At 45.7% G+C, this 13,496-nt stretch overlaps 1 protein-coding gene across 1 annotated transcript; it reads right to left on the reverse strand.

Annotated features, from left to right (window-relative positions):
• Positions 1-209: 209 nt before the first annotated feature.
• LOC135548320 (high mobility group protein B2-like) lies at positions 210-835 on the reverse strand. The gene has a single exon (XM_064977797.1). The coding sequence runs from the start codon at positions 800-802 to the stop codon at positions 278-280; it is 525 nt and encodes a 174-aa protein (XP_064833869.1). The 5' UTR covers positions 803-835; the 3' UTR covers positions 210-277.
• Positions 836-13,496: the final 12,661 nt, after the last annotated feature.

Genomic DNA, 13,496 nt, shown 5'->3' on the forward strand with positions numbered 1-13,496 from the left:
TTAATTTACAAGACAGCACAATATGACCCCTGTATGCATTATTGCAGCCATTGCACATCACTGTACATGTTCTGAAAAATCCAAAATGCTATAAATGTTACATTGTAAGGTTCACATTGTTTTGCAAATACTCCAGCTCAAGTTTCCAGGCAGTTCAGTCGTCATCCTCATCATCCTCCTCTTCGTCATCATCCTCCTCCTCTTCGTCATCATCATCATCGTCATCATCATCCATGGGCGCTGCCTTCTTGCCAACAGCTGGCCAGCCAGGGCCACTCTAAGCAGTTCCACCTGCGCCTCCCTTAGCCTTGTAGGCAGCAACATCCTTCTCATACTTTTCCTTCAGCTTGGCGGCCTTTGCTTCGTGTGGCTGCTTGTCTTTGGGAGTCTGCTTGCCCCACAGCAGACCCAGCTGCTTGGCAATGTCGCCAATGCCCATGCCTGGGTTATTAGCCTTGATTCTTCCACGGTGTTCAGCACAGAACACAAAAAATGTAGAAGGTGGCCTTTTGGGGGCATTGGGGCCCTTCTTTCTCTTTCCTGCTGCCTTAGATCCCTTAGGGGGCACATAACCCTTCATGTCCTTGTCATAACGGACTTTGTCACCCTTGGCCATGTCCTCAAACTTCCCCTTCTCTTTTGCAGACATGGTCCTCCACCTCTCTGAGCATTTCTTTGAGAACTCGGAAAACTTCACTGAAGTTCCTGGGTGTTTTTTCTTGTGTTCCGCCCTGCACGTCGCAACAAAGGACGCATAGGAAGAAGTCTTTCCCTTCAGCTTATTAGGATCTTTACCCGGCATGGCTGCTATATTCTATTATCCAGCCACACAAGTACAATCTTAACACGTTTTTCTTCTTAACTTCTTAAAAGCAACCTCTCCGTCAATGTGTGCAAGACAAAGGATCTGATTGTGGACTATAAGGAAAGGAGGGCCAAACAGGACCCCATTAACATCAATGGGGCTGTAGTGGAGCGGGTCAAGAGTTTCAAGTTCCTTGGTGTCCACATCACCAACGAACTATCATGGTCCAAACACACCAAGACAGTAGTGAAGAGGATTCTGAAAAGATTTGGCATGAGTCCCCAGATCCTCAAAAGGTTCTACAGATGCACCATCGAGAGCATCCTGACCGGTTGCATCAGCACCTGGTATGGAAACTGCTCGGCATCTGACTGTAAGGCTCTACAGAGGGTAGTGCGTACGGCCCAGTACATCACTGGGGCCAAGCTTCCTGACATCCAGGACCTATATACTAGGCAGAGAAAGGTCCCCAAAAAAGACTACTCACAAATCATAGACTGTCATAGAGTCATAGAGACTCGCTGCTACTGCACGGCAAGCGGTACTGGAATGCTAAGTCTAGGACCAAAGGGCTCCGTAACAGCTTCTAGCCCCAAGCCATAAGACTGCTGAAAAATAAAAGAAATGGCCACACTGACTATTTACATTGACCCCCCCCTCTGTTTTTACACTGCTGCTCCGACTCGCTGTTTATTATCTATGTATAGTAACTTTACAAATTACCTTGACTAACCTGTACTCCCACACATTGACTCGTACTGGTACCCCCTGTATATAGCCTCGTTTTTGTTGTGTAATTTGATTAGATAAAAAAAAGGTTTACAATTGTACTGGTGGTCTACTCACCTTCATTGTAGATTTTTCATAAATATTTGTTTAGAATTGTAGTGGTGGTCTACTCACCTTCATTGTAGTGGCCTATTTTAATTGGAGAAAATTTAACAAATCAAATCAAATGTATTTATAAAGCCCTTCTTACATCAGCTGATATCTCAAAGTGCTGTACAGACACCCAGCCTAAAAACCCAATGGCTTTAACAGTATCCTTTGAGCTAATAAAGCATGACACCATTACCAAGGGATCATCCAATCAGAAGGAGGCATGTCCACAACTCAAGACCCAGACCAAAACGCTCAGGGCACTTGGGGAATGCAATCCCCAATCTCTTACGTTTGATATTTGTCTGACTGTACTGAGGAGAGCTGGAGTAAAAAACTAGAGCAGATAGAGTATCCTTGTGGCATACCTAATTCTCATGGATCATCAGTATTTCATATGGCTTTACATTACTATAGGTATAAGCAGTGTCACAGGCAGAAATGTATGTGTGGCTGGACATGAGAAAAGAGAGAAAGAGTGAGAGAGAATCTACAGCAGCAGGCAAGTGCAGTGATAAAATTGGAAAAATGATGCTGTCACAATATAAGACTATTTATTTTACCTTTATTCAACTAGGCAAGTCAGTTAAGAACAAATTCTTATTTTCAATGACGGCCTCGGAAAAGTGGGTTAACTGCCTGTTCAGGGGCAGAAAGACAAATTTGTCCCTTGGCAGCTCTGGGATTTGAACTTGCAACCTTGCTGTTACTAGTCCAACGCTCTAACCACTAGGCTAATGGATGAAGTGTTCAGTCTGAGAGTCCAATCTCATGAATCAACATTATCATATCAGATCGACACTACTTAAAGCAGTGATCTACAGTACAGGCACAACAGGTCGATTCAGGACCATGGTCAGAGCATCGACCAGACACCAACGCGACACTGGAATATGCTTTCCGTTGATATACAGTAGGCCTACTTTTATCAGTGAACACGATATGTCTATATACTGAACTGGATAGCATGTATGAAATAAATAGCTCACTTTGAATGAACAAATGCTACTGTATTGGAATTCAGGCATGAAAATAATGAAATTATTATACGTAATATCATGCCTGCCTTTCAAGGTTTTCTAGCCTGGCCAGGTGCTTGAAACATGCATCGCAAATGTTTGGGGTGGCAGGGTAGCCTAGTGGTTAGAGCGTTGGACTAGTAACCGCAAGGTTGTAAGTTCAAACCCCCCAGCTGCAAAGGTACAAATCTGTCGTTCTGCCCCTGAACAGGCAGTTAACCCACTGTTCCTGGGCCGTCATTGAAAATAAGAATTTGTACTTACCTGGTTAAAAAAAGGTACTTACCCTCATATACATCTCTAACAAATTAGCCTTCCATAGTAGCCTCAGAAATGTCTACACATTTTATAGAAAACAGTGTTTCTTGTCCAACTTTATTCCAGCCAAGAAAACAAAGGTTTTGTAAGTAACCCCAGTTATGTGAGCTATATGGATCACTCCAATATATTGGTATCACTCCACCGCGGGTGATACATCTGAGGTGAGGATTTACAGATTTACTCCCGTGTACACCTGTGTCACGGCTGGGGTCCACCCCTATATACAAACCCCATGGCAGCAACACATTCTCTACATCATTTTTGAGGCGCCTCTAGCACCGTAGAGGATTGGCTTGATCCATACAGCTCACATAACCGTAGTTACATACGTAACCTTCGTTATGTTTCTGTATATAGGATTACTCCAATATATTGGTATACCTGTACCAGATTAGTAGGTGCTAGAGGGACCTGGCCAGCCAGCGGCAAAGTCCCAGCGCGGGACCGAGATGCAGGGATGTGGAAGGGGCGGTCCCGGCATGGCCCCCGGAAGGGGAGGCGACGCACAGGACCGCTGAACCAACCGCAGAGGGAGTTACCACATTTAACCAATAGTACCTAGCAAGGGTACAAGAGGAAGCCCAGCTGGCCGCAGCACAGATATCAGCGAGGGGCACTCCTCTCAGTAGATCCCAGGACACAGCCACACCTTGTGTTGAATGTGCCACCACAGATCCCAGGACTTACCTGCAAGCCAGAAGGTATGCCGTCGTAATCGTTTCCACGATCCAGTGAGACAAAGAGCTGGTCTGTTGTTTTCACTGACCGTGTCTGCTCCACATAGGCAGCCAGTGCCCTCACAGCCAGGGCGAGGTGCCCTCACAGCCAGTGCCCTCACAGGGACTACCTTCATAGAGAGATGTTTCAGGAAGGCAGACTCCAACTGTTTGAAAGGCGGCTTTGCCAAAGCTGCCAAGACCACATCCAGATCCCAGCTCGTCATTGAGCGGGTCCTAGCTGGACTCAGGTGATGAACGCCCTTCATAAACATGGAGACCAAGGGATGGCGCCCCACTGGCCTGTTCATCCACCCTGCATGGCAGGCAGATAAAGTGGCCAAATACCCTCTCAGTGTAGAGGCTGCCAAGCCCTCATCCAAGCAAGACTGCAGGTATTGGAGGACATACTGCACCCCGCATGACTCGGGCACAACCTCAATACCAGTGCACCAAAAGCAGAACAACCGCCAGAGCAACTGGTATTCCGTGGTTGTAACCAGCGCCCTTGCGCTCTGCATGATGTTCTTTACACGCTCCTGTAGTCCTAACCTGAACCATTGGTGCCGTTCAGTGGCCAAGCCCACAGACTGAGGCGGTGCAGCCTCAGATGCCACAGAGTTCCCCTGACCTGAGACAGCAGGTCCGGTCTCAGGGGAAGTTTCCAAGGTGTCCCAGACAACAGGGACAGGAGAAGGCTGAATCAGGGTTGTCTAGGCCAGTATGGGGCCACCAGAAGCAGATGATTCTCTCACATCCTGGTCCTGTCCAGCACAGCCTGGATCAGGGGAAAAGAGGGGAATGCATAAGCTCCAGCCTTGGCCAATCGTGAGCCAGAGCATCCAAGCCCAGAGGCCATGGTGGCTCCGTCATGGAGTACCACAGGGGGCAGTGTGCATTGTCCAGGGAGGCAAACAGGTCCACCTGCACCCTCCCAAACTTGTCCCACAGGTGCTGTACCACCTGGGAATGTAGGCTCCAGTCCCAAGCTGGCGGACCCTCCTCCTTCGAGAGCATATTCACTGCTACATTTAGGATGCCAGGTATGTGCGCTGCGCATAGAGACGCTAGATGTCCCTCAGCCCAGAGAAGGAGCTCCCGTGCCATCATTTGGAGGCGGTGGGACCTCAGTCCACCCTGATGGTTGATGTAAGCCACCACTGTGGTGTTGTCCGTTCTCACCAGGACATGTCTTCCCTTCAGATGTGGAAGGAAAGACTGCAGGGCCAGCAGTACAGCTCGGAGAAATAGTGTATTGATGTGCCTGCCGCTCCAAGGTGTTGCCGACAGCCGCTGGCCAACCTGCACTTGGTCACACCCCCCCCCCCAGCCGATCTGGGAAGCGTCTGTGCTGACCAGCTCTCGGTGGCACATCCTCAACATCTCCACCCCATCTGAGAGAAAGGAGTGACAGCTCCACCTCAACAATGCCCTGAGGCACTGTGAAGTCACATGCAGCTAGCGGTGATGGTGACGCTTTGGGTGCAACTGGTGGGAGTTGAACCACCGTTGAAGAGGCCGGAGATGGAGCAGGCCCAGGGGAATCAACAACGAGGCTGCCGTCAGCAGCTAGCCAAACAGCCGAACAGGCGGATACCACCTGCCCCTGCCGAAAGTAGTCGAGGCAAGATAAGATCGCCTGAACCCTTCTGGTGGGCAGGTGTGCTCTCATGAGGACTGAGTCCAGTTCCATGCCAATGAATGCCACCCTCTGGGTGGGCTTTAGATTACTCCTGATGTTTACATTAATGCCCAGCCCACCGTTGTGGGTCAGGAGCACATCTCTGTCTGACAGGACCTGGGTCCAGATCGTGGCACAATCAGCCAATCGTCCAGGTAATTGAAAATCAACAATCTTCGGAACGTGAGAAGTGCCAGGACTGCGTCCATGCACTTTGTGAAAGTGCGGGGTGCCAAGGAGAGGCTGAAGGGAAGAACCATAAATTCGTAAGCCCTCCCAGCCAATGAGTTGGGTGAACAGGAACATGGAAGAATGCATCCATCAGGTCCAGCGTCACAAACCACTGGTCCCTGGACACGGCCTGCAACACGTAGGCTGGGGTCAGCATGTGGAACCACAGTACCTTCAAGTGTTCTCACTGACCGTGTCCGCTCCACATTGAGGTTGAGGAGGTCCAGAATAGGTAGAAACCCTTCATCTCTTTTTGGGACCACAAAATAAGGGAAGTAGAACCCATCTAGCCGTTCTGATGTCTCAATCCTGTGGATGACACCCTTGTCCAGGAGTGAGGAAATCTCCAGCCGCAGGGTTTTCTTCTGGGGGTCTGTCACCGTGGTCACACGAAGGCCCCTGAAGAATGGAGACCGGTACCGGAATTGGAGTCAGTATCCCTCGAGCATTGAGGACAGCACAATTGTGGACTGCACACACGCCCCCCACATAGTCCTTTGAGACCAGAAGAAGCGGCCAAGGCCGGGGAAGGGTGTGTCAGGGGACCTGCCGGGGCCTGTCTCTGCACTGTCGCCCCAAGCGCATGGGTCCCCCAGGCACGTCAATATGGTGGTGATGGTTGACACCATCACACCTGTCACAAAGGGAAGCCATAAACTCAGCCAAGCCAACAAGGCCACGGAGCAGGGGTACAACGCCCTGGGAGAGCTATGTTGTGACCCGCTTGGAGGAATAGGAACACGGTGAGGGATAAATTACCCAGTACCTCTGCAAACACAGAGGGAGACCCATGTGGGGAAAAAGGCAGACAAAAAAAACAGCAACCAGGTAATGGATTTGATCGATGTGATTTTTTGTTTTTGTTTTACTGCAACTGCGATTTTACCTATCAGGTATAATATCCAAGAAGAAAACAAAAACACAGCACCATATGATGGAGCAAATCCATTAAGGAACTCCAAAGTTAATGTCTCAACATGACATGCTAGATTCCTCATGGGCTGACAACGACTCTGACCAGATTGGGCTCGGCCGGTGGAGGTAGTGGAGTAGGTGTTGTGTCTTTATCCTCCATCTGTGGCTTTTAGAAAAAGCGCATGAGTGAATTTTGTTTCGCCATAAAATGCGGTGTGACTAGCTAGCTACCATTTGATTGTGATATAGCCAATTAGATCCCAGGAACGTCGCACCGTATTTTTCAACACTTCTGATTAGTCAGATGACGATACAAACAACAAATCAAATTCATTTGTTTAATTTTTTTTAAAATATATTTTAAGCCAGCCTGATTGGTGTGCCAGGCCCTGCCATGGCTTTACCTCTGGGTTTCAGTGAGGGAATAATGTTGGTGTGTGACCTTGTGTTGTGTTGTCTTATGACCACGGTGGTCTTGTCAGGGTGCCAGTTTAGAACCAAGGTTTGGTGCTTTCTGTCGATATACAGTCAGCCTACTTCTAGCAGTGATGTTACTGTTTATATCCATTTCAGTGTTACTCACGTTTGGTCTAAATACAATATCAGCAAGTTTCTATAATTTCCATGGCATTCTGATCAGTCGATCCACTTTCTAATCCATTCATCTATGTAGCTCTTTCAGTCCAATGACCTAGTGGCCTCATGGGTGGAATGTTATTCATATTTTTAATAATTAATAAACATTATTTTTGAAAAGCCGCAGAAAATCCAGTATTTCTGTGTCAAATGTTATATTTAATGTATATAAAGTGTCAATTATGGTGACGCAAACTCAACATTTAACACATTTCAACTATACTGGACATCTGACATGGTACTGGTGTCTTCCTGTTTAAGCCCATAACCATGTGTGTGAGGTGTATACTTTTGTTTCAAAGTAGATTTGTTTAAGACGACCAAGAAACACTCTGTGTGACCCTGATTTAGCACACTGCAGTAAAATGATAAATTAAGATGCTTAAAACAAAATACCCTGATCTAAATACTAGAATAAAGTTGTCACGTTTTAGTTGCTGTAGAGAAGATTAATCTAAATACATTTTACATGTACATTTTAGTCAATTAGCAGACACTCTTATCCAGAGCGACTTACAGTAGTGAGTGCATACATTTTCATACTTTTCCTCGTACAGTACAGTAAATGAATAATGTATGCCATGACACAATGCTTGATGATGATGAATTAACTCCATTCTGGGAGTAAAATTGAGGATGACAGTGGCACAAATGCTCATCCATTTTGAATGGGTCACATCCCGAAAGTCCCCCCTGTATTTTGTGTTCACCCTCACTATCAATAATGTCCCCTCAATCAGCAGACAACAGCACTACCCATTCAGAAATAGTATAATAACACCGACCAGAATAACACTGGCAGCATAAAAATCAACATGGATAATTCAGGGACTGTAAAAGATTCAGGAGGTCGAACAGAAAGAGTGTTAATGGAAGCTGGAGAGCAATTGGTTCCTTCATCGGTTTAGATGGAGGAGGACAGCCAGGCAGAGGTTGTAGAGGTGCAGCCAGGAAAGCGGCAGCTGCACACACACACACACACAGTTTTGTAGAGTTTGCGAGAGATGTTGGTAGCCTAGCAGTTGCGGTCAGTGCCGTTTTTTATGAGCATGGCCTTACTTCTATAACAGCATATTGGATGACAGTCATTCATATTCCATTCACCCAACTCAATGTAACATTGATAGGTTTAGGCTACTACATAACATGCAAATTTTCCCCATACCCATCATGAGGTTGCTACAACCTAGCCTATGAATGAAAGTTTACAACGTAGGTGCACAGGTCGAGAGAATTTTGAGTAATCAATGTGACAGGGAGTGACACATTCAAAACCGCCTTGCACAATCTTGCCTGCATCTAGCTGATCTAGGGTGTAATCATTAGTCCAACAGTTGCAAATAAGAGTTTCTATTGGACAAATTCAGATATGTTTATCCCTGTTATGATCCGTTTGCTTCCATTAAAGAAACGTTTTTCAACAGAATCGGCGGGATGAATACACCCCTGATCCCTTTCATTGCACTTTCACTTTCATTGCAGCCACATAAAAACACCATGATCACTTTGCTCGTTGTATCAAATCGTAGTACACCAGCTCCGAAGCTCGTCGGGTGTATTTGCATTTGTATTTATTATGGATCCCCATTAGCTGCTGCCAAAGCAGCAGTTACTCTTCCTGGAGTCCAGCTAAAACTAAGGCAGTTTATACAATTTTAAAAACATTACAATACATTCACAGATTTCACAACACACTGTGTGTCCTCAGGCCCCTACTCCACCATTACCACATATCTACAGTACTAAATCCATGTGTATGTATAGTACGTATGTTACCATATGTGTGTGTGTATTTGTGGGTGTGTGTGTGCATGTTTCTGTGCTAATGTTTGTGTTGCTTCACAGTCCCCGCTGTTCCATAAGGTGTTTTTTTAAATCTGTTTGTTTTAAATCAAATTTTACTGCTTGCGTCAGTTACTTGATGTGGAATAGAGTTCCATGTAGTCATGGCTCTATGTAGTACTGTGCGCCTCCCATAGTCTGTTCAGGACTTGGGAACTGTGAAGAGACTTCTTGTGGCATGCTATACCCACAGCAACGATTAAAACATTCCCCAACCAGAAACCGTGGATTGATGGCAGCATTCGTGCAAAACTGAAAGAGCATACCACTGCTTTTAACTAGGGCAAGGTGACCGGAAACATGACCGAATACAAACAGTGTAGCTATTCCCTCCGCAAGGCAATCAAACAAGCTAAGTGTCAGTATAGAGACAAAGTAGAGTTGCAATTCAACGGCTCAGACACAAGGGGTATGTGGCAGGGTCTACAGTCAATCACGGATTACAAAAAGAATGCCAGCCCCGTCGCAGACCAGGATGTCTTGCTCCCAGACAGACTAAATAACTTTTTTGCTCGCTTTGAGGGCAGTACCACTGACACGGCCCGCTATCAAAACCTGCTGGCTCTCCTTCACTGCAGCCGACGTGAGTAAAACATTTAAACGTGTTAACAATCGCAAGGCTGCAGGCCCAGACGGCATCCCCAGCCGCGTCCTCAGAGCATGCGCAGACCAGCTGGTTGGTGTGTTTACGGACATATTCAATCAATCGTTATCCCAGTCTGCTGTTCCCACATGCTTCAAGAGGGCCACCATTGTTCCTGTTCCCAAGAAAGCTAAGGTAACGGAGCTAAACGACTACCACCCCGTAGCACTCACTTCCGTCATCATGAAGTACTTTGAGAGACTAGTCAAGGACCATATCACCTCCACCCTACCTGACCCCCTGACCCACTTCAATTTGCTTACCGCCCCAATAGGTCCACAGACAACGCAATCGCAACCACACTGCACACGGCCCTAACTCATCTGGACAAGAGGAATACCTATGTGAGAATGCTGTTCATCGACTACAGCTCAGCATTTAACACCATAGTACCCTCCAAACTCATCATCAAGCTCGAGACCCTGGGTCTCGACCCCGCCCTGTGCAACTGAGTACTGGACTTCCTGACAGGCCGCCCCCAGATGGTGAGGGTAGATAACAACATCTCCACCCCGCTGATCCTCAACAATGGGGCCCCACAATGTTGCGTTCTGAGCCTTCTCCTGTACTCCCTGTTCAACCACGACTGCGTGGACATGCATGCCTCCAACTCAATCATCAAGTTTGCCGACAAAGCTACAGTGGTAGGCTTGATTACCAACAACAACGAGATGGCCTACAGGGAGGAGGTGAGGGCCCTCGGGTGTGTTGTCGGGAAACCTCACACTCAACGTCAACAAAACAAATGAGATGATTGTGGACTTCAGGAAAGCAGAGGTAGCACCCCCCTATCCACAACGACAGGACAGTAGTGGAGAGGGTAGTAAGTTTTAAGTTCCTCTGCGTACACATCACGGACAAACTGAATTGGTCCACCCACACAGACAGCGTTGTGAAGAAGGCACAGCAGCCTCTTCAACCTCAGGAGGCTGAAGAAATTTGGCTTGTCACTCAAAGCACTCACAAACATCTACAGATGCACAATCGAGAGCATCCTGTCAGGGTGTATCACCGCCTGGTACAGCAACTGCTCCGCCCACAACCGTAAGGCTCTCCAGAGGGTAGTGAGGTCTGCACAATGCATCACCGGGGGCAAACTACCTGCCCTCCTGGACACCTACACCACCCGATGTCACAGGAAGGCCATAAAGATCACCAAGGACAACAACCACTCGAGCCACTGCCTGTTCACCCCGCTATCATCCAGAAGGTGATGTCAGTACAGGTGCACCAAAGCAGGGACCAACAGACTGAAAAACAGCTTCTATCTCAAGGCCATCAGACTGTTAATCCGCCACCACTAACATTGAGTGGCTGCTGCCAACATACTGACTCAACTCCAGCCACTTTAATAATGGAATTGACAGAAATGTATGTAAAAATGTATCACTAGCCACTTTAAACAATGCCACTTAATATAATGTTTACACACCCTACATTACTCATCTCATATGTATATACTGTACTCATTTAATCTGCTGCATCTACTGCATCTTGCCATCTTTATGTAATACATGGATCACTAGCCACTTTAAACTAAGCCACTTTATGTTTATATACCCTACATTACTCATCTCATATGTATATACTGTACCCTATACAATATACTGCATATTGCCTTTGCCGTTCTGGAACATCACTCATTCATATATCTTTATGTACATATTCTTTATCCCTTTACACTTGTGTGTATAAGGTAGTAGTTGTGGAATTGTTAGGTTAGATTACTCGTTGGTTATTACTGCATTGTCGGAACTAGAAGCACAAGCATTTGGCTACACACGCATTAACATCTGCTAATCATGTGTATGTGACAAATACAATTTGATTTGATTTGATGTCTGGTCCAAGGCAGGTGATGTAATGCCTCACTGACCTCTAGGTGCTGCTAGAGATTTAGTGGAAATGTGCAGATACAGTGACTTCAATTATTTACTGCCTTTATTTCAAAGGTGGTGTTTTGCTGTTGTTTTTTCCAAGGCGGCAAAGGGCACATCGTAATGGTGGGTTAGGTAACAATAAAATGTGACTGTGTGGGTGTTCCACTGTAATTATATTTCGATACTGACTATAACAAGAAATAATGCTGAACCAAGAATACAATTCATTTTCTACCCAGCCAGACAGTTTAGTGGTTATTTACTTCCTCTGAGCAGACAGAGTGAATACAGTCTGTACGGTTGGGGTGAGATGTGCAGCCTCTCGCTACCGGCTCAGTTCCACTGAGACTCAGGGCTAGCATTTTGCCTTTGAAATGGCTTGTTTGTCTGTGGAGTAGGGAAACTCGTGTTCTAAATTAAGTCTTACCCACTGAATCATGCAAGATTGAAACACTAGCTGAATGAAAGAAATACAAATAATGTTGTATGCATTCAGAACTCCACATGCAGAAAACAATGTGGAAGCATGTCTTGTGATAATCATATAATAAGGTCTGCATATCCATTCAATCTCTCTATTATCTTTCATAATCATTGTCCAATCAATGTTGGTCTAATCTGATTCCCCCGACACCTTACTGCATGTTCTAGATGTCCATTCAGTATCTTCCGAAATGAGGGCAGAGGAGTTACAGTCTATTCTTGGCCCTGTTTTAAAGAATTTCAGATGCAGCAGCCTTCCGGTTATATTAAATGCGGCGTGCTTTATATGGATTCCAGTAGCCCCATTAGATTTTGGAGACAGGTCCTGTATACTCAGTCTTAAGCAGCTTGGGATTGTGTTGAAGACTTTCTCTATGGACTGGAGAATAATTTGAGCAGGTATTTATAACAACCTGCAGACATCCTTGTAGGTTTTGTAGGCAGCTAAGAAAGGTGTAGAGGTCTCCATGGTGGTCACTGCAGTGTTTCTTCTTCCAAGGTTCTGCTCAGAGGAAGGAGTCCCAGTTGTTCTCGGTGTGAACTGCCACATGTCCTCGGTGTGAACTGCCTTGTTTGAGGAATGGAGAATACCTATCAGTCATGGGGGACACCAGCAGGGCTAGAAGAATGTTTAAAGCATCAGAGCAGGATAGTTGACACACACGACACATTAGTAACTAATGTTTTCTCACATAGGAACCTCAGTCCATGATGTCCCACAAATCAATACATTCGGCAAACATTCTCCTAATTGAGAACATATAAGCTGAAAATTTGCAATGGTGAATGTTCTATAATAACGTTGTGGTCATAGAACAGTGCACAGTTATATTATTAACAGGTTATGAAAAACTGAGACTAAATTAGTATTTTCCAAGTTGGTTGATATAGACAATGTAGCTTGGCAATTTAATCTACACTAAAGAAAAATCTAATTGTATTTACTGGGAAAATATATTCTTTGTTCCCATGCCCTGGCCTGCGAGTTTGTTTGTTGCAACAGTTAATATAAGCCTTTGACAAGCTGGCCTTGTCTTTCCATCTAATTAGTTTGAAATGGCATTCTACTCAGTTGTTAGGCAGAGCATTTGTTACTGGCAATAAATCCTTTATATCTTGACAGAATCCTAGTCCACATCCCAGGATTGAGTGAGCTGAGGAATGTGGAGTAACCTTTGGAAATATTGACTCTGTTCAATCACCTGATGTCTTCCAAGAGGCAAACAGTAGGCTTTTGGTAACGTATTGGGCACAAATTAAGGTAAGTATCTGAGGGAGACAAATTTTCCCATGTAAATTGTGAATGCAATGCATCATGATTTACTGTGCTATTCAAGGATAGATATGACTAATTGAGTTATTTGAACATGGGATAATTAAGAGATAAAAGCTAGCACAAAGACTCTTAAAATGATGCCTAATTAGTGTATGATACAAAGGGACTA

The sequence above is a fragment of the Oncorhynchus masou genome, chromosome 11, assembly GCF_036934945.1.
Source record: "Oncorhynchus masou masou isolate Uvic2021 chromosome 11, UVic_Omas_1.1, whole genome shotgun sequence".
NCBI lineage: Eukaryota > Metazoa > Chordata > Actinopteri > Salmoniformes > Salmonidae > Oncorhynchus > Oncorhynchus masou.